Here is a 27,264-nt window from a genome sequence, read left to right as displayed (position 1 = left end):
AGAAATAAACAGCTACTTGGTTTTGCAAGCTACTACAGCTGGGTGCAGGGAGGAGATAGAGGTATCTTTGACTTGGGACATTTTGGAGCCAAGGATTCCAGGATACTTGATCTAGTATAGTAAAAATACAAATGTTCTTTGCAACAGCCTTGCTATTAAACTTTTTGAACTGAAAATTAAAATAAAAGAATAGCAAGATGAGGCAGTTTTTTTTCCATTGGAATGTGGATGAGGTGTCTGTCTTAAAATGTGTAAAGGAGATGTGTACTGGACCAAGACAGGACAAGGGAGTGCCTGTAACTGGAATCATTGGTCTGACAGGACCAGTTCAAAAGATGCCACTTGTGTAATGCATTGCTGATAACTTCAGTTGTAGTAAAGTATAGGGGTTATTAAACCAATTCCTGAGCAAAGACGGACTTATGTATGTGCTGTTCCCTATAATTAGACAGTAAGATGATAGTTGTACATTATTGTCCTAGCAAAGGGTAATGATTTTTGCATTTTAGAAAGGATTATTAAAAGCAGGTTGAAATTAAGGAGAAAACTGTAGGCAAGTCAAGGGTTTGGGCCAGGGAGTGCAGGAGCTTGTTGCTCTAATTTTTTTTTTTGGCGACAACCATGATATCTATCATTGTTGTAAAAACTAATCTGGTTCACTAGCATCCTTTTAGGGTAGAACGTCCTGCACACTCTTCAATAGCAATTCCACAATCCTCAAAATTATTAAGTATGTTTCATGATAAAAAACTTAACATGTTACAATATAACTTATGACATCCTATTTCATGTTACTTCTCAAATGTTCTCTCCACAGTGTTTTAACATATTTATTCATGATAGACATCACTCTACCAAATTCAAATCCAACTCTGTCACCACACGTATCTGAATTCACCAGTCGTATCTTAGAGCAACTTAAGCCCCTTACAGAAATTGACGAAGAAATTCAAAATCACGTTGTTGAAGAAAATGGTTTTGGGGAGCAGGATGAAAGGACACAAGCCATTAAACTTCTGAAAACAGGTAGGCAGTCAAATTAGCTCATGAAAATATTGCATTAATTTTCTGTGGATGTCAGGGCATCAGATTTCTGAGGCTCTGGGACAGCTGGGATTCATACAGTGTGAGTAGGTTGTGTCTTTGGGATCTAATATCCTTGTGGCGATGTTTGCTGCTACTTTTGGGAGGGTTTAACCTAGTCTGGCAGAGGCATGGAAACCTAAGGAGGTGGCAAGATTGAAGGAAAGTAGAAAAGGAGGAAGCGAAATTGGAAAAACACATGAAGCAAAAGTAAGCATTAATAAGACCAGAATGGAAAATAATGTTAAAAAGGCAGCTTTAAGGAATACAATTAAGAAATAGAAGTAGGCCATTTAGCCCCTCGAACCTACTCAGCTATTCAATAAGATCATTGTTGATCCATTTCTATTTTGAATTCCAAATTCTCATCTACCCCGGATAGCCTTTGATTCCCTTGCATAACAAATTCTGGGTATTTAAAAGGACTAGCTTTTTTGTAACGAACTGTGGTTTTTCCTTTACTTCCTGAAACATAAAATTAAAATTCAGTGAATATTGTCCAAGATACTGACCTCTCAATCAACTGCATGGTTTGTTTTGCTGCACAGTGCTGAAATGGTTAATGGCAAGCGCAGGAAGGTCATTCTCTACGGCAGTTGCAGAGCAGCTCCAACTCATGCCCCTCTTATTCAAGGTATGTTGTGACTGTAATGTTTACATTAATTTCTAAACTGTGCAAAGTAAATTAGCACATGTTTTAACCTGTTTCTTAATTATACTGAAGCAATCATATTTAGTTTGGAATATATTTGGTTTCATGTCCGTGTTGCCAAAAAAGTCTTCCTGCACTAATAGCTTTTTTTCCTCTTAATTATTTTTAATAACCCCTGTTTGGATGTGTTATGATACATCTCCAGGACAGGTGTGACTTGAACCAAGACTTTCTGGCCGAGAGTTAGGGACACTACCACTGAAATTCAAGATCCTTCCTGCTTTTTTTGCATATGAGAAAAATGTACTGTCCAGTCAAAACATCACACTTCTCCAACGAATGTAGTTAAAATCTAGAACTGAATGAATGAACCAACTCATCATCATACATACTTCGAACCCTGTCATAATTAGCTGACTTTATTTGGAGTGAGCTGTTTCCAGCTTGATTACATAAATCTAGACCTCTGAACAAATTGAGGTGGCATTGTGGCATAGTGGTTAGCCCCTCAATGCCAGGGATGTGGATTCAGTCCCAGCCTTGGGTGACTGTCTGTGTGGTGTTTACATGTTCTTTCCTTGTCTGTGTGAGTTTCCTCTGGGTGCTTCATTTTCCTCCCACAGTCCAAAGATGTGCAGGTTATGTGTATTAGCCATTCTAAATTGGCCCATAGTGTGCAGCTAAGTGGATTATTGTAAATGTGGAATTTTAGGGTGGGGATGTGAATCTGAGTGGAATGCTATTTGGAAGCTCAGTGCAGACTTGATGGGCTGAATAGCCTCTATCTGCACTGTAGGTTCCTATGAAATTTAGACCTCGGCTTGAAATTTAGGTGTCCTTTCCCTTTCTCCAGTGTTCTAGTTTCTGGTCTGATATTTGGTGCCTGAATTCGTTGAAGCTTAAAGTGGACATAGCCACTTGTAAGGATGATTTCCTATCACTGTTTTTGAATTATTTATTTAAAGTTCAAAAAGCACTGCTGTCCATGTTAATTTGGATTAAACTTGGTTCTTTGGTTGCATTTGTATCAGTTTTATTTTCGTTGTTTTTCTTGCCAATCTGTCCAGTTGGCATTCTGAGTTATGTTTACTTAGTATTTAAATTAGTTTCTGAATTGTTTCATTCATTTTAGATTGCTCCTGTGGAAAATGATGAGAACTATGATGAACTTAAAAGGGATGCAAAAATGTGTTTATCACTTATGTCTCAGGGATTGCTGTATCCTGAACAAGTGATCATGGTGTTAGATGTTATAAAACAGGTAAATTATACATTTTAATATCTCTATTGTAAATATATATTTTACGAAGGAATGTAGGAAGGAAACTTCAATATTCAGGACAAACTAAGGAAAATGCCAGAATACACAAGGCATTCTTCATTGAAACTAGCTTTTGAGAACCATTTTAATCAGGTTTATTTTTTTGGAATGTTTGTGGCTTGCATGTCCAGCGTTCTTTCCTAGCTGCATTTGTAGGTGTTATTGAGTCACGTTCTTCAACTTCTGACTGTGTGATGAACAACTTCTCACAACACTTTCAGTTAAGGGGCTGTTCCAGCAACACTGCTTTGCCTTTGGCACATTCCACCTTTGTCCTCTTGGCTGTGTGGGTTAGTCAAAAGTAGTGCTATTTTCTTGGCCTGTACATCTGTCACTATTTTAAATGGTATAGGATAAATTGACTTGAACTAACGAACTAGTACAAAGGACATCAGTGACACGAGAGATTAACCAGTTATGTCTGTGGTCTTTGCAAACCAATCAATGTTTACTATATCTCTGAATAAAGTATTCTTCTTTCCCTCAGCATTTTATAATATGTTTAATTGATGGTGTCAGGATAATATGATGTGATAGTCTTAACATTAATTGGTAAGGTTATCACTATTCACATTTCTGCAGTTAAAAAAAATCACATAATCTCTACTTATATAATTTGACCTTCAGTTAAATCCTCACATATAATATAATGTTCTGTATAACACTGCGTGCAATAGTTCTGTTTAAAAACGAGCTAATTTAGTTCTTAAGCCCTGTATTAAAACATATCCTTCATTTCTTTTAGAAATATACTTTTGTTTCTTAAATAACTATTTGTTAGAAACATTTTGTTTGAAGCAAAAGCTCTAGTAGCTAGAAACCTAGGGCCGATTGTTTTAGTGCAAAAGCAGTACTTGCTTTGAGAATTTTTTTTTGTACTGCACCATGTGAGTTTCCACTTAGACAATAAATGCAGTATCTGCTATGAAACAACATAAGACCATAAGACATAGGAATGGAAGTAAGGCCATTCGGCCCATCGAGTCCACTCCGCCATTCCATCATGGCTGATGGACACTTCAACTCCACCTACCCGCATTCTCCCCGTAGCCCTTAATTCCCCAAGACAACAAGAATCTATCAATCTCTGCCTTGAAGACATTTAGCGTCCCGGCCTCCACTGCACTCTGCGGCAATGAATTCCACAGGCCCACCACACTCTGGCTGAAGAATTGTCTCCGCATTTCTGTTCTGAATTTACCCCCTCTAATTCTAAGGCTGTGTCCATGGGTCCTAGTCTCCTCACCTAACGGAAACAATTTCCTAGCGTCCACCCTTTCCAAGCCATGTATTATCTTCTACGTCTCTATTAAGTCTCCCCTTAATCATCTAAACTCCAATGAATACAATCCCAGGATCCTCAGCCGCTCCTCATATGTTAAACCTACCATTCCAGGGATCATCCGTGTGAATCTCCGCTGGACACGTTCCAGTGCCATTATGTCCTTCCTGAGGTGTGGGGACTAAAACTGGACACATTACTCCAAATGGGGCCTAACCAGAGCTTTATAAAGTCTCAGTAGCACAATGGTGCTTTTATATTCCAACCCTCTTGAGATAAGTGACAACATTGCATTCACTTTCTTAATCACAGACTCAACCTGCATGTTTGCTTTTAGAGAATCCTCGACTAGCACTCCCAGATCCCTTTGTACTTTGGCTTTACGAATTTTCTCACCGTTTAGAAAGTAGTCTGTGCTTTTATTCTTTTTGCCAAAGTGCAAGACCTCGCATGTGTTCACGTTGAATTCCATCAGCCATTTCCTGGACCACTCTCCCAAACTGTCTAGATCCTTCTGCAGCCTCCCCACTTCCTCAGTACTACCTGCCTGTCCACCTAACTTCGTATCATCTGCAAACTTTGCTAGCATTTCCCCAGTCCCTTCATCCAGATCATTAATATATAATGCAAACAGCTGTGGCCCCAACACTGAACCCTGCAGGACACCGCTCGTCACCGGCTACCATTCTGAAAAAGAACCTTTTATCCCAACTCTCTGCCTTCTGTCAGACAGCCAATCCTCAATCCATCCCAGTAGCTCACCTCGAACACCATGGGCCCTCACCTTGCTCAGCAGCCTCCCGTGTGGCACCTTATCAAGGGCCTTTTGGAAGTCTAGATAGACCACATCCACTGGGTTTCCTTGGTCTAACCTACTTGTCACCTCTTCAAAGACTACCAACAGGTTTGTCAGGCATTACCTCCCCTTACTAAATCCATGTTGACTTGTTCTAATCAGACTCTGCTCTTCTAAGAATTTAGAAACCTCATCCTTAATGATGGATTCTAGAATTTTACCAATAACCGAGGTTAGGCTAATTGGCCTATAATTTTCCATCTTTTGTCTTGATCCTTTCTTGAACAATGGGGTTACAACAGCGATCTTCCAATCATCCGGGGCTTTCCCTGACTCCAGTGACTCTTGAAAGATCTCAACCAATGCCTCCGCTATTTCCTCAGCCACCTCTCTCAGAACTCTAGGATGTATCCCATCGGGGCCAGGAGATTTATCAATTTTAAGACTTTTTAGCTTTTCTAGCACTATCTCTTTTGTAATGACAACCATACTCAACTCAGCCCCCTGACTCCCTTTAATTGTTGGGATATTACTCATGTCTTCCACTGTGAAAACTGATGCAAAGTACTTGTTAAGTTCTCCTGCTATTTCCTTATCTCCCATCACTAAGCTTCTAGCATCAGTTTGAAGTGGCCCAATGTCTACTTTTGTCTGTCGTTTGTTTCTTATGTTTTGAAAGAAACTTTTACTATCGTTTCTAATATTACTGGCTAGCTTACCTTCATATTTGATCCTCTCCTCTCTTATTACTCTCTTTGTTATCCTCTGTTTGTTTTTGTAGCCTTCCCAATCTTCTGATTTCCCACTGCTCTTGGCCACTTTATAGGATCTCTCTTTTTCTTTAATACATTTCCTGACTTCCTTTGTCAGCCATGGCTGTCTAATCCCTCCCTGGATAATCTTTCTTTTCTTGGGGATGAACCTCTGTACAGTGTCCTCAATTATACCCACAAACTCCTGCCATTTTTTGCTCTACTGCCTTCCCCGCAAGCTAGTCTATTTTTGTCAGTTCCTCTCTCATGCCCTCATAATTACCTTTATTTAACTGTAACACCATTACAACCGATTTTGCCTTCTCTCTTTCAAACTCCAGACTGAACTCTACCATATTATGATCGCTGCTTCCTAAAGGTTCCCTTACTTTAAGATCTTTTATAAAGTCTGGTTCGTTGCAAAGCACTAGGTCCAGAATAGCCTGCTCCCTTGTGGGCTCCATGACAAGCTGTTCCAAAAAGCCATCCTGTAAGCATTCCACGAATTCCCTTTCTTTGGATCCACTGGCAACATTATTTACCCAGTCCACCTGCATATTGAAGTCTCCCATGATCACTGTGACCTTGCCTTTCTGACATGCCTTCTCTATTTCCCGGTACATGTTGCGCCTCTGGTCCTGACCACTGTTAGGAGGTCTGTACACAACTCCAATTATGTTTTTTTTTCCTTTGTGGTTCCTCAATTCCACCCACATAGACTCCACATCATCTGACGCTATGTCACTCAGTGCCATAGATTTAATATTGTTCTTAACTAATAAGGCAACCCCACCCCCTCTGCCGACCTCCCTGTCTTTTCGATAAGTTGAAAATCCTTGGAGGTTTAACTGCCAGTCCCGACTCCCCTGTAACCAAGTCTCTGTGATGCCTACCACATCATAATCATTCACTATGATCTGTGCCATTAGTTCATCTGCTTTGTTATGAATGCTACGAGCATTCAGATAAAGTGCCTTAATGCTAACTTTCTTATCATTAGAGATATTGGAAGTCATATGATGTCCTGAGTTATCCTTGCTCTTTTCTGCATTCCCAGTCTACCTCAATTTTAAATCCGCCTGGACACATGCTATCCTGCTGCTTGTCTTTCAATTTAATGCCATACTCCCTGTCGCTTTCACTTTCCCTTCCCCCCCAACTCAGAAGTTTAAAGTCCTACTGACCACCCTATTTATCCTCTTTGCTAGAACATTGGTACCTGATCGGTTCAGGTGGAGACCGTCCCAATGATACAGATCCCCCCTGTTCCAAAACTAATGCCAATGCCCTATGAAGTGGAGTCCCTCTTTCCCACATTCTTGGGCAACACTCTTAATGTATTTTATTGGAGCCTTTTTAAATTTATGGCTATCCAGTTTAATTATTTCCACTCCTCCTCGTATTCTTTAGTTCAAATAGCCACACTATTCTAAGAAATATTTTCTCTACCCTCAAAGTTTTTTTAAAATTTGATTGGCCCTAACTTTCTTGACTTTTCCTGCTACTTCTAAAATTAATATTTAAAATGCATTTCTCTCATTGCTTTTTTTCTTTATCCCCACTATTTTTAAAACCATCTTTGACACACATTACTTTCAGAATATCCTCCTGCAGATAGCCCTAATTTTGCAAGTCTCACTTTAATTTGCATGTTGTAGCAACTCTGAGTTATTCTTCAGATCCTTTACTACTTGTGATATCTTTCTCTGCCACGAAATTTAATATGACTCAAAGGCCAAAGAGAATGCAATGTCTAGTTTCTCCCTGCCCATTGCTACCAATGCAAGTAGCAAACAAACTTCGTGCCAGTCAGTTTTATTGTGGTAGTGGGGAAATCTTTAGAAATAATTTGGGACAAACTTATCACTTTGGTAAATGCAAATTAACTAAGGAAAGCTGAGACGGATTTGTTAAATGAAAATGCAGCAGGATCTTGATCAGCTGGGCCAGTGGACTGAGGAATGGCAGGTCGAGTTTAATTTAGATATTTGCGAGGTGTTTCGTTCTGGTAAGACAAGGGCATTAGTGAACCAGATGTAATTTACAATAATTGATGATTTGTTTCATGGTCACCATCACAGCCACTAGCTTTATAACAGCTTTGTTAACTGAATTCAAATTCTACCAACTGCTATGATACCTTTTGATTTGTTTCCAAAGTACTAGTCTGGGCCTCTGGATTACCAGTTCAATTATACAACCGCTACATCATCACCTCCCCTTGCATGTATTTAAGAGCTAAAGAGTAAATATTTAAAGGTTCAGAGCCAAATCTTTGACAGACAAAGTATTCAACTGCATTTGTTTTAAGATGAATTGGAATTCTATCTATTATGGGCTGAGAATAGAGCAAACTGGTAAAAATATCATTGAGGTTGCAGTTAGAATTTAGTGGGCACGTCCAAATAATTTAAAACTTTATCCAGTTTCAACATTGAGGATATTTAGGAGTCTTCTCCTGTTAAGTACTTAATTGCCCACTACTGTTCACAACTGGATGTGATAACTACAGAACTGACTTATGGGAGCACTATTAGTAGTTACTGGATTACTGTGGAAAGCACTGACTGTGTATAAATTGTCACATTGTACTGGAACTTACTTTTATTTAATTTACTTTTGTATTTTGGTTGCCACTTTTTAACCTGCAGAATTCTATTATCAGTTATCATTTTGAATTATTTGTTTTCATTTGCACAGATATCAGAGAGCAGTTCTTGGCATACAAAGTACACTGTCCTAACCTACCTTCAAACCATGGTATTCTACAATTTGTTTGTTTTTTTGGACAATGAACAGGCAGTCAAAGATGTGAGATGGCTGGTTATAAAACTCTTGGAAGATGAACAGTTAGAGGTAAGCATAATTAGATTACAGAGGAAAATGGTGATAAATTTTAGTCTGAGTCGTAACAGTAGTTTTTATATTCACCCCTGCGATAAAAAGCATTATGTTTTTTAATTTGAAAACCATGCTTCGTTTGTCAGCTTGGTCTAATTGGGAGCACTTATTTATGAATTGGAAAATTCAAGTCTAGTTCAGAACTTGAGTGTATAAATTTAGGTTAATTCTAATGCAGCAGTGGTGGGAGAATTCTGTGATGTTGAGCTGTGATTCTTCAAGTCAGATGTTAAATACAGATATCTTCGTGTTTCACTACTGGTGAATTTAAATAATGGAATTCAGTGTCATATTGAACATGTCTTTCTTCAACCCCAAAAGATAGAATGTGACAACTTATTGTTGTCAGATTGTTTTTCACACTTGCCCACACATTCAAAGTAAGTTAATGTGCATGAGAAAACTGATAGTACAGAGGAACCTCAGTTATCTGAAGGACACAGGTGGGGGTATTTCGTTTGGTTAATTGAATGCCGGATAACATAGCTAGCTAAGCATCTGGAATTTGTGATTTTGTTCAGATAATCCGAAATTTGGTTAATCAAATGCGGGAAAATTGAGGTTCCTTCTGTGTAAGTGAGTGTTCCTACAACAGACCCTACAACAGTTTAGCTTTTCTGTTTGAAAGATTGGTACTCCTGAATTTTTAGAAACATGACCAGAAAGTCAACAGTGTGGTTTTAAAACCAAATGCATCTTGACATTTTTCATTTATTGTTTGCTAATACGTAATAAAATTAGTCAAATTTCAATCAACCCAAACAAATTGTATCACTGCAGTATCAAGAGAGCTGCTTAACTTGTATTTGTCAATGGGAATCGATTTCAGCAAACGTGTCTTTTTGAGGTGACAGTAGTTGTGATCTAAGATTACACATAATAATGACAATCGTGAGGAGACTGTCATTATTCAGCAAAATCTGAAAATGTGCAGAGGATATGGTCTTGGCCTCAGAAACAGAGAATCTGTTGAAAAATGGGGAAACCCTGGCCACTGATTTATAGACCATGTGGACTTACTTTCATTGACAGTGATTTTTGCCAAACCCTTAAAATGTAATTGTTTCAAATTTCTACTTCAACACAAATTAAGTAAACTAAACTCTGAGGTTACCTTTTTGTGGCACAAGAGGTAAAAGTTGTTTCTACAAATGTAGATACAGCATCTTCAGAATCTTGGGAGGAAAACATAGCAGAATAGCATGGTTCAGAAACTTAACAAATACACATGAGGAAAAGAGTCATAGAATAATTACAGCACAGAAGAGTGAAAGCTCTGTTAGAAATTCAGTTAGTTTCCCTCATTTCCCCCCCCATCCTTTCCCCAGAGTACTGCAATGTCTTTCCTCGTGTGTTTTTGAAAGTCAAAACTGAATCTCCTCCACCACCACATACCAAGGTAGTGCATTTCAGATACTAGTCACTTGTGCTTTTCCTCATGTTGCCATTGATTCTTTTGCCATTCGATTTCTATCACCTTCTGTTCTTATATTTCCTGTTATGGATGTAGATTTGCTCGTTGAGCTGGAAGCTGGTATGGCCTGCTTTTTTTGGGTTTTTTTTTGGTTGGTGATGTCATTTCCTGTGGTGACGTAGTTTCCTGTGGTTGTGTCATTTCCTCTTGTTTCCCCACAAATAAAATGTGGGCCATACCACCAGTGCTTCATCTGGAGGCTCACTGATGATATCACTTAATATGTTGATAAAACATCTGAAAATAAAACTTCCAGCTCAGCGATCAAACCTACATACAGAACCTCAACCTGAACTACAAATCTTCTCAAAACTCGCTTTCTCCTGTCATGGAATATTTTTGTCTTATTTACGCTTCATGAATTTGAACACTATCAAATGTCCTGACAACTCTCTCTAAAGAGAACAACCGAGCTTCAACCAATTTATTGACAAAACTGAAATTCCTCATCTCTGATACCAGTCTCCTGATTATTTTCTTTAAAACCTTCACATCCTTTCACCATTTTGTCTACCTTCCCTACCATCTTCATTGATATGTCTATATCCCAAGGTAGCTGTCCCTTCTTTCCTTTAAAAACGAAATCACTTACATTTTAGTGGGATTTACAGCAATATAAAGTGTCACCACACTTCTCTGCTTTAAATTTCAACTCATTTTGTCCATTCTATTAGTCTGTTTGTGTCCTTTTGTAACTTGTTATCTTCATAGTTCAAATTATGCACAAGTTTTGTGCCATCTGCAAAAGTCCTATATCAAATCCAGGTCATCTTACATATATCATAAAAAGCAGATAATTGAATCTTCTATTAGACCGCACTCAACTTTGTGATGCTGTACAGTGAAATATTGTTCTGCTACATGGCTGTCATATCAGAGTTACAAATCTGTTGACATAGAGGTGAATATGATTATTACCAGTACACTTTTACTGATACTGACACCTCTGCTACCTGAGTTTGCAAATGTTGCACCATTACACCACATGGGTATGCAGCATTAAGAGAATTTAGTTACTGCATCAACCAAGACTTGCTGGTCCAGGCTGTATTGACCAAGCTAGCACCAACCCAGCTCCTGTTCAGAAGGCTACTTTGAATCATTGCTGAAACTCCTTGACTGTCTTTCAAAACCCTGATGACTGATGGCTCAATGTTTAGAAGACCTACAGGTGCCAATTATATTCCTTTATCTAGCCCCTAAGTATAGTCTGAAGGATCAAACTTTCTTCACCAACCACTTCAGTAAATGATGCCACCTTCTCTGTAAATGACAGCATGCACAATTCTTAATGCATAATGAATTCCTAATGATGTTCTAGAGCACTTATTTCCACTTAGCCATCAGAGAAAATTTGTAGCCTACAGGATACATGGTATACACCAGCAGTTTTGACCTGCATATCTGACTTAGATTTTGATATTTGATTTATTTAACTTGTTGCTACCATATGAAAAAATTGTTTTATCTGGAACAAATACCATCAAAGGCTTAAAATGCACAGGTGAGGAAGTAATTTCTTGACAAACAAATTATACCTTTTATTCAGAATTAATTGTCGTGCCCATTTTGTGAAGTCAAATAATCATGCACTTGAAGTAATTGCATGCATACACGCAATCAAACAAGAATTATGTACAGGTTAACTATTGACATGGAATTTCTTAGCTAAATAAGCATACTCGTTAGCGAATGATTACAGATGATGTACAAGTATTGTGATTAATAAACTCTCATGTCTGCTAATATATTACTGTTAATAATAGTGCTTCTCCACTATAGTTAAGGATTGGCAGTAAGGGCTGATGTAGCCAATAACACCCACATCCTATTAACAAGTATAGCCTCTTCCTCCATCTTGGTATCAGGACAGGCGATCCACTGCCCGAGTGCTCTTGCAATGCATGGAAGATTGTGGTAAGAGCTGAGTTTACAGATTGATTGAGGCTTTGAAACCAGAGAGCACACTTTGCCCTCCTAAATATTGAGGGTGTTTTGGATGTAAGTTTGTTCGCTGAGCTGGAAGGGTAGTTTTTGGACGTTTTGTCACCATACTAGGTAACATCAGTGAGCCACTGGTGATACGGCCTGCTGTTTTATTTATGTGTTTAGGTTTCCTTAAGTTGGTGATGTCATTTCCTGTGGTGACAGAACCTCAACCTAAGCTACGAACTTTCTCAAAACTTGCTAACACTTATGGGCGCAATATGCTAAAATTGGCCCAAAAATGGAAACCAATGCCATCCGACAGAGCGCCACCCACGAACAGTGATACTTCCTGCACAAATGTCTAAGGAAACAAATACAAACCTCCCCTTAACACCCCACTAGCCAAAAGAATAGCAGAGCAAAATGGCCGCAGAAAGCTTAGAGAAATTATTAATGCTGCCCATAACAGATTCCGTAAATACAACCAAGCTTTACTCACTAATGTAACAGACCATGAATGGATAGACACAGTGCAACAAGGCATAAACATTAGACAGCAACAAACACAGAAAATGAGAAAACTAGACCTGCAGAAAAAACTAGACAAAATAACAACACAGAGGCATGGATAAAAATCTTACCTGACTGGCCCTTAACAGACACTGAAAAAGCCATCTTAGTATGAGGATTAAATTACAACCTCGAGGATGTGAATAACGATTTCTTAGCAGCATTAGAAACAACACTGAAAGACAATGAATTCACAGAAGAACCTCAGCATACCACCAGACAGGCAGTCACACCAACATTAAACAGGAAAAGGAAGAAACACACTCCATACGCAAGCAAGGAAAGCACTAGAAGGACGAAAAAATGATAAAAACATTGTTATCCTACCTGCAGACAAAGGACACTTGAGAGTCATTTTAAATCAGAGTCTGCATTGAGAAAGAGAATGCACTGCTTGCAGATAGCAACACTTATCAACAAGTGGCAACAAACCTAACCCCACAACTAGAGAACTGAATCATAGCCCTACTCAAAAAACTTCAGAAATCTGGAGAAATAAATAAGTCCAATTTCCAAAAAATGAAACCAGACGGATCCAACACACCACGTTTCTACAGATTACTCAAAATTCACAAACCAGGCGCACCCCTCAGACCCGTAGTGTTGCTTCCCGGAACACCAACTTACAGATTAGCCAAGAAGCTACAACAAAGACTAAAACACTTAGTAGAAGACTCATGCCATTCTATCCACTCCACCCAAGAATTCCTCAAAATCATCAAAGACACCAAGATAGAAGAGGATTAAATAATGGTCTCCTTTGATGTAACAGCCCTGTTTACATCTATCAATATCAACCTGGCCAAGGAAACACCGGCTACACTATTAGAAGAACCAACGGCACATACACCAAACACCACCAACTTCTTCAACAAAGACAGTATCGTCAAGCTAGTGGACCTATGCCTTACCACCCACTTCACCTTCAACAACAAAATCTACAGACAAGCCAATGGAATACCCATGGGATCTCCGATATCAGGGTTCTTAGTAGAGACTCTAACAATTAGCTCTGCCAACCATCCAACCCAAACTTTGGGTCCGATACATGGATGACACCTTTGTCATCACTAAGTAAAACAAATTAGAGGAAACCTTCAAGACCATCAATAATATCCTTACTGGCATAAAATTCACTAAAGAGGAGAAAAACAACAACAAACTGCCATTCCGAGATATCGCAGTAGAGCAAACAGCCAATGTCCAGAAACCCTAGCCAGGCTCCCCTACGTCAAAGACATCTCTGAAATGACTGCCAGACTACTCAGACGTCTTGGCATTATGAGGGCCCACAAACTCACCAACACACTAAAACAGCAGCTAATGAACTTGAAAGACCCCATACAGACTACAAGCAAAACTAATGTCATTTACAAAATACCTTGCAAGAACTGTGACAAACAGGCAGGAAACTAGCTACCAGGATAAACAAACATCAACTATCCACAAAAGACATGACCCACTCTCACTAATATCTTGACATACAGATGAGGAAGGACACCACTTCGCCTGGGACAACACATCCATCCTAGGAGGAGACACGCACGAGAATTCCTAGATGCATGGCATTCCAACTGGAGCTCTGTCAACAAACCCATTGACCTTGATCCCATTTACTACCATCTGAGAAAAAGAACAGAAAATGACACCACCACAGGAAGTAACATCACCGGAAATGGCATCCCCAGCCCATGGAAATCTAAACACAAAATGTGGGCTATACCACCAGTGCTTCACTGGAGGCTCACTGATGATGTTACCTAGTATGGTGACGAAACATCTAAAAACAAACTTGCCAGCTCAGCGAGCAAACCTACATCCAGAATCTCTACCTTCGCTATGAATCTTCTCAAAACGCAGTAACAGAGGGTGTTTGTTGCTGCAATGATACAGACTTTTATCTGGGCAAGTGATGTATTTATGTCTACAAAGCATAGATCAACACCTGACTCCTGGTGGTAATGTTAAGGCTCCTGTTATTTGGGTTAAAGTGACTCTTGCTCATAAACAGTGATGTGTGTGTGAGGTTCAGTCGTAATCTATCTACTAAAGCTACTAGGTACATTTCATATGACGTATTGATCAAGGATTTAAAGCACAGTCTGACAAATAGGAAAATGATTTTTTAAAAAGTGTAAATGGAATGACAAACAAATGTGGTTTGTCTGGTTTTGTCTAGAAGACTTGTGGATACCTTTAATGGATATTGAACTTGTCAGCAAGGTCACATCTTATAACTGTGAACAAAGAATTTGGTTTCGTTACACTGGATTTTCTGGATTGTTTATAATTTCAAATTATTTTGAAACTACAAGTATATTGTGTACTTTGATAAAGTAAAAGTAGAATGTACAAATTGAGACCCAGTTAAGGCCAGAAATTTCAGTTGATGCATTCGCATTCATGGTGAACTAATCTTTTCATCAAATGCTCTATATCTTTAACTGCAACTTCTCTTTTTGCCTCCTAATTATATTGAACATTCCATCAGTAGTAACTGTGTTCATATGTTCACTTTTAAACTATGTTTTCTATATCATCACTTTGAAATCCTTCCAATATTTGTGCAAGTCAGCTATATATAAATATATATAAAATTGGGCATATTATTAACATATAATTAATGAGAAGTAAAAAAACATGTTCATATCACAATCATTCCCATGGTGATTAACTTTTGAGGGTGGGTGGGAAAGGTGAAAGTTAAGGGCTGCTTTGTCATAGGGGTCAGTGTTGGGTGGCAGTGACTGTTAATTTGAGTATGGATTCAGCTGGTTAGGTGGGAAGATTTGCTGCCTAGCCTGTGGAAGCTGCTGATCCTGTGACCCAGGCTTTTGGGAGAAAGCTGCTATTCACATGTGAAAGTGCATCCTGCCCAAGTGCAAAGAGTAAATCTCAAAATATTGTACAAAGACTTTTGCAGCAGCAAAGGAGCCAGGATGTGGGAGTTACATTTCAAATACGGGTCAGTTTGTCACCCTGATAATTCTTGTTGAAATACCAATTAGGCAGCACAATATATCTCCAGTTTATCAAATGAGCCTTTAATATGATCCCAAGTACTTTGTGTCCTGCAGTTAGTTACCGTAATGGATGCAATTCCCACAGATACCAATAAAGTTTAATTAACACTAACACACATTAAGTATGAAAAATAGCAAGATTTATTGATGACTACTTTTTAGCACTGTGCACCATTCATATTAAATTGTAAGTATTTGTGCAAGTGTTAGCATTTTAAAAATTGGAATAGATGTCTAAGACATCACTGACAAATTTGTTTATTCTAGATATAAATTGTAAATGATAAACATACTCAAAATCCATATTCGCTTTATTCAGACCAGCCAATGTTAAGGCCTATAGGTTCAACGCATCTTAAAATTATTCAACACTTTTTTTAAAGTACCAATTTCTAACTTGGTCACTTTCAAGGATAAAATGAGGCAGGCATTTAAAGATGTTCAAATTGCTGTTCATGTATTTTCTTCAATTTTCCCCTTCTCAATCTTTACAATACCGCCCTCTCTCTGTAAGTGGAGGTTGTTTTATAGACACACACTTGTGTTCAACAAACACATTTGGAGATTTATTTTCTGTACTATCTGAAATTATGAAAATTTATTGAAATTCAGTAGAATCGTTAGGTTAATGTAGCAAATTTATTCTAGGATCATGAAATTGAATCAATTGTGGAGGTGTCATTGCAAAGTCTGACTTTGTCACTTCTAATTTGCTGCTACTTTTACCAGAATGTTCTAGTTGTGGGAGGCAATGGCTTAATTGTATTATTGCTTGACTACTATTCCATAGATCCAGGAAATGTTCTAGGTACCTTGTTTCGAATCCTACAATGGGCAGATGACAAAATTTGAATTCAACCAAAATCTGGAATTGAGAGGTTTAACGATGACCGCAAAAGCATTGTTAATTGTTGGAAAAACCGATCTGGTATACTAATGTGCTTTAGTGAAGGAAATTGATGTCCTTACCTGGTCTGTGACTACATGTGGTTCCAGGTACACAGCAAAAGGATTAACCTTTGGGGATAGGCAATAAATGATGCAAAAGTGCTGTGAATGAACAAAAAAAGAAAGAACACCAAAAAGCTTGAAGTAAATTAGCAACACTGATTTAGTGTGCCACATTACACACACTAATGCCCTCACATTTGCTGGAAAGTTTGGACAAATATATGAAGAATAGCCTAATTTCCCCATTTCACTTTGTTCCCATTGTTATTGCTAGTATGGAAGCATTGGTTCAATTTGAATGGTCACTTTGTCTTATAGTGTATGAATATTGTGGAAAAAGTAAGAAGTTGAAACTTTTTGTCTTGCAGTCATCAGAATAAACACGAGTGGCAAACTGTGAACAATCTCATAAAAATTTGTACTATGGAGAAAAGTGCTGATTCTGATCATTATCGTAAGAAATCGATAGGGCCCTATTAGCTGCTCAGGCTTTTGGGTAATTTAAGGTGTAAGGCTTATTCATTCCTTTTATTTGCAGACAATAGGTTTCTGCATATGTCACTTATAGCAATCATACTCAACTAATTATTATGGATATGTTGTTTGTATAGCTATTTATGCATGCAGGATTTTGTTTTAGCCCATTCTGTCCAGTTGTGGAATGACATTACAAGCAACAGAAATGTTTGTTTTGCAAGTGTGACCTGGTTGAGTGCACTTGGGAGTCTACCTATTACAAACAACCACTAGAGCGTACTGTTTGATTTGATCAAGCAGTCATTGGAACAATATAACCTTTGTCCTTTGTATTGCAACAGTTCTGAAATTCATATACCACTTTGCTCAATTGTGTGGAAGGAAGCATTTCTGTTCAAATTGATCACAGTTTCCTGTTTATGGAAAATATCATCAATTCAGACAGCATAGTAGCAGCTTGTTTAACCTAATGTTCCGATTTTTGAGATATTTTGCTCTTCCAAGATGTTTGAGATAGACTGGGCATTTTTCATGGGTAATACTAATCATAGATTTATGCTAAGCCTTTCAATTGTCTTTGAGTTTTTGTCTTACATTTTAATTTATGTATGCACACATATATGCACATACTCTTTTTAACATTGTGAATTGATCCAGATCTGAAATAGAAATTTTGTGATTAGGTCACTTATCTGCTAATCCAGTAGTCATTGTAGCCCTTCTTAAGTAGCTGACATCCCTTTTTTGTCTTGTTTGTAATATGCATTTCTCTTGCTTGCCGCCTCTTCCTTTACACAAGGAAGCTAAATTCGTTTTCAATAATTTTGCATTTCATTTGCAGCTAATTTGTCTTACCCTTGATGTGTATCTTTTGTGGTCTTTTGAAAGTTTTATCAATTGTGTTTTATTCTGTTCTGTCTAAATTTTCCTTTGCTGCTTTTACGAATGAACGTGAAAGGCCAAATGTTTAGGCAGTATATTTACCAATGGACATGGCCAAAAGTGTAACAAAAGTAATGTTGCTATAATAGCACTGATGAGGGCAATGAAGCGAAGGCCACAATGTTGCACTCTTAAAGGTGCCTTGAACTAGCGAAATGTAACTCACTCGCTCCTTGTCGACAATTTCTTTAAAATGAATTGATAGTTTTAATGAATTATGTTTGAGGTTTTCCTTTTGTGAGCTATGATCAAGTTACTAAATTTCATGAAACAACAAAAAATTTGCACAAGATCTCAACCACGTAAGCTAATTCGTCGTGATGACACTAGAACTAGGAGACACCTTTAAAAATGCATCTCATACTTAAGATGAAGATGAGAAATTATGTTATAAGAATTGAGAGTCTCTTTGCAAGATGATTTGAGTAACTAAATAATTTAAAGGCAGAGGTACTTGGTTTCTGGACCAAGGAGACAGTCGAGGGGTATCTGAAGTAAATAGGAAAGTGCAGTTGAGGCCATCATTAGACCAGTCATGATCTCGTTAAATGTTGGAGCAGTCTCAAAGAACCAAGTGGGTCATTCTATTCCAGTTTGTATGTAAGATGTAGTTTTGGCATTTCTAGTTTGGGGCCTGCTAACATCAATTTATATAGCACTTTCTAATGTTATAAAAGGTCCCAAAGTACTTTGAGGGAGCATTGTAAAACACGATATAACCCAAACAAACATGATATAATGTCAAATGGTTTGACCAAGGAGGTACGTTTGTAGGACTATTTAGATAAATGCAAGGTGCTGCGTTTTGGGAAAGCAAATCTTAGCAGGACTTATACACTTAATGGTAAGGTCATAGGGAATGTTGCTGAACAAAGAGACCTTGGAGTGCAGGGTAGTGAAGAAAGTGTTTGGTATGCTTTCTTTTATTGGTCAGAGTATTGTGTTTAGGAGGTGAGAGGTCATGTTGTGGTTGTACAGGACGTTAGTTAGGCCATTTGGAAAATTGCATGCATTCTGGTCTTCCTATTGGAAGGATGTTGTGAAACTTGAAAGGCTTCAGAAAGGGTTTACAAGGATATTGCCAGGGTTGGAGGGCTTGAGCTATAACAAGAGGTTGAATAGGTTGGGGCTGTTTTCCCTGGAGCGCCGGAGGCTGAGGCGTGACCTTTATATCGGTTTATAAAATCATGAGGGACATGGATTGGAGAAATAGACAAAGTCTCTTCCCTGGGGTGGGGAGCCCTGAACTAGAGGGCATAGGTTTAGGGTAAGAGGGAAAAGATATAAAAGATATAAATGGACGACCTTTTCATGCAGAGGGTGGTGCAGAGGAAGTGGTGGAGGCTGGTACAATTACAACATTTAAAAGGCATCTGAATGGGTATATGAACAGGAAGGGTTTAGAGGGCCAAATGCTGGCAAGTGGGACTAGATTTGAAGATGCAGCTGACAATAGTAGAGTGATTTAAAATTTGGATGCTCAAGATTCCAGAGTTAGACGAGTACAGCAATCAGGCTTACGGGACTGAAGGAGTTTACAGAGATGAGGAGGAATGAAGTGATTTGAAAAGAAGACTGAATTCTGTGATCACAATCAGGTCAATGAGCTCACAGGTGATATGATTTAGACTTGATGTGAGTTAAGGTATGCACAGTGGATTTCTGAATAAATTCACATTTACAGAATCTAGAATATGGCAGGTCCCCTAGGAGTGAATTGGAATCGTCAAGTCTAGAGATAATGAAAGCATGAATTTAATTTCAGGAATTGAAATAGGGCTGAGCAAAGGCAGTGTTATTGAAGGCACTCAGTAGTGATTGGAAGATCTTCCTGGGATTAAATAAAATGTCACAGTTTATAGAATCCTGACAGTATGGAAACAGGCCCTTCAGACAACAAGTCCACACCAACCCAAGAGTAACCCACCCAGACTTATTCCCCCTATCCTGTATTTACCCCTACTGCACTTAACCCTGAACACTATGGGCAATTTAGTATGGCCAGTCTGCCTTACCTGCACAGTCTACCTAGACTGTGGGAGCAAACCGGAACACCCAGAGGAAACTCACGCAGGCACAGGGAGAATGTGCAAACTCCATATAGACAGTTGCCCGAAGCTGGAATCGAATCTGGGTCCCTGGCGCTCTGAGGCAGCAGTGCTAACCAGCAAGCCACCGTGCCGCCCCTTTATTGTTGCAAGACAGAAAGTGAAGAAAAGTATGAAATTTACAGCCCCTCTACTTCCACCAACATGGAAACTAGAAACTCTACCTTTAAGTGTTAACGTCTTCAACCCCTGGTTTAATGAAATTTATCTAATGCTTCATATGATTTACAAAGGCAGTGACTGATTTTGTTGGGTATTTTCTGTAACTGCTTTGAGTTGGGGGGTAGGGTTGAGGTTAAATTCTAAAGTCTAGTTGTCTTAATTTTTATCTTGCCACAAAATTGATAATGGTGAATATGCATAATACATGAACAATAACCTTTGGCATTCACTTAATTGCAAAAATGTGCTAATAGCTAAATGTAACTGCCTGCTGTTATTTATTTCACACTGTTGTTAATTGGTTTTTAATACAAAATGCAGTATAGTAAATGAAGTAAGTCTATAGTGATTCTGTGCACTTCATAGTCACATTTCACTGGTGTGCGATTGCATCAGTGTTTAATGATTCATTTAATAGTACAGTCCTTAAAGATTCAGTTTATTTTCATAAGAGCTTGTTCTGTTATGTCCCATTATCAGTATGCCAGTATACATAAGAACATAACATTAGAATTCAGAGCAGGAGTAGGCCATCTGGCCCTTCGAGCCTGCTCCACCATTCAGTAAGACCATGGCCGATCTTTTCATGGCCTCAGCTCCACTTACTCACCATGACCCTTGATTGCTTTACTGTTCAAAGAAATTATCTATCTTCGCTCTAAAAAGAGTTACTGAGGAAGCCTCAACTACTTCACTGGTCAGGGAATTCCATAGATTCACAACTGTCCCGGTGAAGAAATTCCTTCTCAATTCAATCCTAAATCTGCTCCCCTAATTTTGCCCTTTTGACCTAGTTTCACCCACCAGTGGAAAAATCTTCTCTACTTCTATCTTATCTATTGCCATCATAATTTTATGTTTTTATGTTGCTTCTAGTGCCAGTACATCCTTTTTCAAGTAAGGAGACCAAAATTGCATGCTGAACTCCAGATGTGGCCTCATCAGCACCCTGTACAGCTGCAGCATAACCTCTCTGCTTTTAAACTTCATCCTTTTAGCAATGAAGAACAAAATTCCATTTGCTGCCTTAATTACCTGTTGCACCTGCAGACCAACTTTCTACGATTCATGCACAAGGACACCAAGTCTCTCTGCACACAGCAGCGTGGTGCAAGTTATTACCATTCACGTAATAGTCCTTTTTGCTGTTATTCCTACCAAAATGATGACTTCACATTTATTAACATTGTACTCCATCTGCTGGACCTTTGCCCACTCACTTAAACTATCTGTCTTTTTGCTAAGTTTAATAGTCCTCTGCACATTTCTCTTACCACTCATCTTAGTGTCATCCGCAAACTTTGACACAGTACGTGTGGTCCCCAACAACAAATCGTCAATGTAAATTGTGAATGATTGCAGTTCCAACACTAATCTGTGAGGCACACCACTAGTTACTGATTGCCAACCAGAGTAGCACTCATTTATCCCCATTCTTTGCTTCCTGTTGGCTAACCAATCCTCTATCCATGCTAATACATTGCCTGTAATGCCTTTATCTTAAACAGCGGCCTTTTATGCGGCATGTTGTTGAATGCCTTTTGGGACCCAAGATGCACCACATCTGCTGGGTCCCCGTTGTCCACTGTGTTTGTAATGTCTTCATAGAATTCCAAAAGATTTGTTAAGCATGACCTTTCCTTCATGAACCCATGCTGCGTCTGCCAAACAGGGCAGTTTCTATCTAGATGCTTTGCTATTTCTTCATTGATAATAGACTCGAGCATTTTCCCGCTACAGAAGTTAACTGGTCTTTAATTTCCCCATCTTTTGTCTATCTCCCATTTTAAACCTCCCTTTTTGAGGCACACTCATGGTATCATCATTATGTCACAGCATGTGACCTGAGGAAATTAAGGGATCGCTAGAAATATAATATATCATAAGCATGCTGCTCTATTGTAGCCGAATAGCTTTATATAAGCCCAGATATTTCTGTGCCTGAGAATTTAATAATTGTATATAATAGCCAGTTATAATAAACAGCTGGATTCTTCAATATCACATTATCAATGCCTAGATTTGTGCATTAGAAGGGACAATATCAGCATTTCCGCATCAGGTAAAATATCCTGCAGGAAGCAAAATCTACATAGAAGTTCAATATTTACTTAGATAACTATTCTTATATTTTTCGTTTAATATACCATTTCAAATAAAGTGTATTGGTAACCCACACATTCCTGTTGTAAGAGAGTTTAATTAGCATGGTGCTTGAAGCATCGCTCAGTATGTTGCCGAATATCAGAATATTGTGTTCATTATTTTAAATTTTAATCTGAAAGGTTGTATGCGAAGTACCATTGAAAATAATTTATAGATTAAGTTAATGGATACTTGATGTAAAAATTTTCTATGTACTCCTTTGTAATTTTGTTGCAGAGACTCCAAGTAACATGCTAATTTTTATCCTCTGGCAATCCAGGAAATTTTAGTTTATCTAAACCTGTTATTTTAGGTTCTTGACACATTCACGATGAAAGAAGACTAAATATTAAAATTTATAGTTACTCTGATGTCAGGATTAGTTTTGTCCTGGAATAACTAATCACCTAAATCTGTTGTATAACTAATACTTCCGCAGGGCATCTGATGCCAACCATCCACACGTGGTTGTAACTTGGGTATGTGACAAAGTTGAATTATGGTATAAAAGTTATAGAACATGGAATATAGGAAGGTACAGCACAGAACAGGCCCTTTGGCCCACTATGTTGTGCTGAGGATTAATCCTATTGTAAAATAAAATAACTTCACCTACGTACCCCTCAATTCACTGCTATCCGTGTGTATGTCCAGCAGTCGCTTAAATGTCCCTAGTGACTCTGCTTCCACCACCACAGCTGAATTCCATGCATTCACAGCTCTCTGCGTAAAGAATCTTCCTCTGATATCCCCTCTATACCTTTCTCCTAATATCTTAAAACTATGACTCCTCGTGCCACTTTCCCTGGGGAAAAGTCTCTGGCTATTGACTCTATCCATGCCCCTCATTATCTTGTATACCTCGATCAGGTCACCTGTCTTCCTCCTCCTTTCCAGAGAGAAAAGTCTGAGCTTAGTCAACCTCTCTTCATAAGGCAAGCTCTTCATAAGGCAAGTCCAGGCAGCATCCTGGTAAACCTTCTTAGCACACTCTGCAAAACCTCTGTATCTTTCTTACAGTAGGGTGACTCAGAACTGGACACCATATTTCAAGTGTGGTCTCACCAGGGACTTGTAGAGCTGTAGCAAAACCTCGCAGCTCTTAATCTCGATTCCCCTGTTATTGAAAGCCAAAACACTATATGCTTTCTTAACAACCCTATCCACTTGGGTAGCAACTTTGAGGGATCTATGTACTTGAACACCCAGATCCTTCTGTTCCTCCACACTGCCAAGAGTCCTGACTTAAATCCTATATTCAGCAATCAAGTTCGACCTTCCAAAGTGCATGACTGCGCATTTATCCCGGTTGAACTCCATCTGTCATTTCTCAGCCCAGCTCTGCATCCTGTCTATGCAGCCTGCAATAGCCTTCGATAGTATCAACGGCACCTCCAACCTTTGTTATACTGTATAGCTAGGGATGGGTAGTGTGCTGTGTCAAGTCAGATGCTTTCAGAACTTTTTTTTTACAATTGCACTGTAAGCAGTTTTTTAATTATTCCTTTTTGTATTTATGTAACATACTATACATTTTTAGATTTCTTCGACAGCAGTAGCAGAGCTCATGGTCAACACAGCCAAATTAACATTTTTCATTGTGTTGACATCTATCCTGAGAGCTGGAATTTTTAACCTCTACCAAAAGTTTCTAATGTTGTTTGCAGCTGATTTCAGTGTTTACTGCTTGTAAAGACACCGCCTTATGTGATCAGGCTTATGTTTGTTGATTTTGTGACCCCATTGGCTCAGTGGTTAGCACTGTTGCCTCACAGCACCAGGGTCCCAGGTTCGATTCCAGCCACTGGCAACTGTCTGTGTGGAGTTTGCACTTTCTCCCTGTGTCTGCGTGGGTTTCCTCCGGGTGCTCTGGTTTCCTCCCACACCCCAAAGACGTGTAGGTTAGGTGAATTGGCCATGCTAAATTGCCCGTAGTGTTCTGTGCATTAGTCAGAGGGAAATGGGTCTGGGCGGGTTACTCTTCGGAAGATCGATGTGGACTAGTTGGGCCGAAAGGCATGTTTCCACACTGTAAGGAATCTAATCTAATCTCTGTCATCTTAAACTGTCGTCTTTCATTACTGGGTTCTGCCTTCTTCAGTGTTACAGAAGTGGAAGTAGATGTTTTTGTTATGATTAGCAGTCATACGACACTAGATTATAGCTCAACAGGCTTATTTGAAATCACGAGCTTTCAGACCACTGTTCCTTCGTCAGGGAAAGCACTTCACCTTATGAAGGAGCAGTGCTCTGAAAGCTTGTGATTTCAGATATACCTGTTGGATTATAACCTGGTGTCATTTGACTTCAAAGCTTGACTACCCCAATCTAACACTGGCATCTCCACATCTTTATGATTAGAAAGTGGTCAGTACCACAGCTTAGAGTTCAAAAAAAATAGTGCCCGCAAGTTCTGAACGGTCTAGATCATTCTATCGTCTTTTCACTAGAAAATAGAGTTTGTGACGGGGACAGTGATTTGCTGGAGGAAGTTACAGCTTGCCCAAGTTTGTCAGACAGGTAACATAGAGTGTACATGTCACTTCACCTCATTGTCAAGGGTTTGGTAAATTAGATAAAGGAAGCAGGTAACTTGAGGGATTCTACATGTGATGGTGGAAGCACGGGAAGAGAAATAAAATTCCTGGAGGCACTTGGGCAATGCATGAAGGGTTAGGATTAGAACCAAGCAAAACCATCTCAGATGATTAAGAAAATAATATGGTTGACTATGCTAAAAGCTGCAGAGAAGTTAAAGAGGCACAATGCATTTGTCCAAGCACAGAATTTCATTAATAACTTGGGGTTATTTTGAAGCTGATGGGATAAGAATCTTATCGGGATTCAGACAGTGTGGCGGCAAGATGTTTACGCACTTTGCAAAGTTTGCAAATGGGTCTGTTATCAATATTAAGATAGTAATTTGCTGTATGTTTTGGAATGAGCTTGGAATTAATGGGCTCTGTTGTGGTACTGAAGGAATGGACATGAAGCAGGATGGTGTGTTGTGAACATTAGTTGATATCCACTGTTCACGCAATGAGCTTCCATTTTCTGCTCACAGACAAGAGAAATGGCTGCCACCACCCTGAGTGGTCTGTTACAGTGCAACTTCCTGACCATGGATTCCTCCATGCAGAGTCATTTTGAACAGCTCTGCAAGACCAGACTTCCGAAGAAGAGAAAGAGAGACCCAGGCATAGCAGTGGATACAATTCCTCCAGCAGGTAAGAAGAATTAGCCTGTGTGTCAGAAGCTACTTAGAGGCTAATCTAATATTTTATATTTTGGTTTCCCCTTTTGGTTGTCTGGAAGATGAACGTGCAATAAGTGAGCAAAAGTTAAAATTCACTGAGTTTTTTGAGGATGCAGATTTGATAAAATTTCTAATGGTTTTCGCCCACCCCTGTAGATTTGGTTCGTCGACATGCTGGAGTATTGGGACTAAGTGCCTGCATTTTATCGAGCCCGTATGAAGTGCCAACTTGGATGCCACAACTTCTGATGAACCTCAGTGTTCACCTTAATGATCCACAACCTATAGAGGTAAAATGAAACAATTATTTAAATACATTGCATTTTCAGATGTTGTGTTGAATTGTGAATATGGCAATATCAAAAACCTCAAATTACCTATTTCTAATTCCATGAGGAGCTCCAACTGCATATCTCCATTCATATCACCCAATATTAAATTGTATTAGATTGGCCATATAGACTACATTTTCTGGTATGTGTAAATCTTACATCTGAGTGATTTGAAACTAATACATTGCTTTGAATGGAAGTGTGCTGTTCTGTCCACTTGTATAGCTGGTACATCATTGTGCAGTTTCAAGTTAGCTTTGCACATAAGCAGGGATCTCGGTAGTAATGCGAGCAGAAAATGGGCTGTTGTTTAAGTGTATAAGAACATAAACAGCAAAAGGGAAATATAACTTTTATTAGTAACAAGTTTTTTTAAGACATTACAAAATCTCAAAACATTTCAAACCTTGACAGCGTTTACTAGGGTTGGGAACCAAAAATAAGAGAGCAGGCAAAAGAAATCCAAGGTTCAGGCTGAGTTTGTAGAGAAATGAAAGCTTCTCTCTGGTGGAGATGGTGCTTTATACAGTTGTTGAATTGGGGCTTGCCCTGTCTGCTCCCTCCGCAGCACATTCTTCCATGGGTCAGCATATTTTTGCCATGTTGCAGGCTAGCTACTTGTCCATGCTATCCTGTGCTCCAAAGTAGCAGTAGGTATTGTGATAGTAGATGGTGCAGCTTTGCATCTGCCTCTATAATGTTCTGGTCTCTGGAGATGGTTCCACGAAGGCATGAGCAAGTAGATGTTCTAGCCCCCTTGGTATTTGGATAATGACGTTTTAGAGTCAGCAAGTCAGTTAACATAGAAACAGGACCATTGTGCCATGCTGATCAACAAACATCAAACTAATCCCAGTTAGCTTCACTTGATCTATAGTCTACTATGCCCTGACAATTTAAGTACACCACCTTCTCCGAGAGCAAGTTCCATATTTCTACCACCCTCTGGGTGAAATAAACTTGTTCTCAGATCCCCTCTAACCAATTTGTTTCTCACCTTAAACTTGCACCCAAATCTTAGATATAATTGCATTAGGAGAAGCGCAGACAATTTCACTCCACTGATTCCTGGGATAATTGGTTTGTCTTATGAAGAAATCTTGGATCC

General features: G+C 38.9%; 1 protein-coding gene across 2 annotated transcripts in view; it reads left to right on the top strand.

The window, feature by feature from the left end:
• LOC140483029 (proteasome activator complex subunit 4-like) overlaps nucleotides 1–27,264 on the top strand; it is a 196,808-nt gene that overhangs the window by 161,592 nt on the left and 7,952 nt on the right. For both annotated transcript variants that reach the window (XM_072580909.1, XM_072580910.1), the window contains 6 exons: nucleotides 818–1,026; nucleotides 1,632–1,717; nucleotides 2,868–2,996; nucleotides 8,587–8,742; nucleotides 25,633–25,795; nucleotides 25,981–26,114. In XM_072580909.1, the coding sequence (XP_072437010.1) occupies nucleotides 818–1,026; nucleotides 1,632–1,717; nucleotides 2,868–2,996; nucleotides 8,587–8,742; nucleotides 25,633–25,795; nucleotides 25,981–26,114 (877 nt within the window). The remainder of the gene's footprint in view (nucleotides 1–817; nucleotides 1,027–1,631; nucleotides 1,718–2,867; nucleotides 2,997–8,586; nucleotides 8,743–25,632; nucleotides 25,796–25,980; nucleotides 26,115–27,264) is intronic.

The sequence above is a fragment of the Chiloscyllium punctatum genome, chromosome 11 (assembly GCF_047496795.1).
Source record: "Chiloscyllium punctatum isolate Juve2018m chromosome 11, sChiPun1.3, whole genome shotgun sequence".
Classification (NCBI taxonomy): Eukaryota; Metazoa; Chordata; class Chondrichthyes; order Orectolobiformes; family Hemiscylliidae; genus Chiloscyllium; species Chiloscyllium punctatum.
This window is presented reverse-complemented; position numbering and strand designations above follow the sequence as displayed.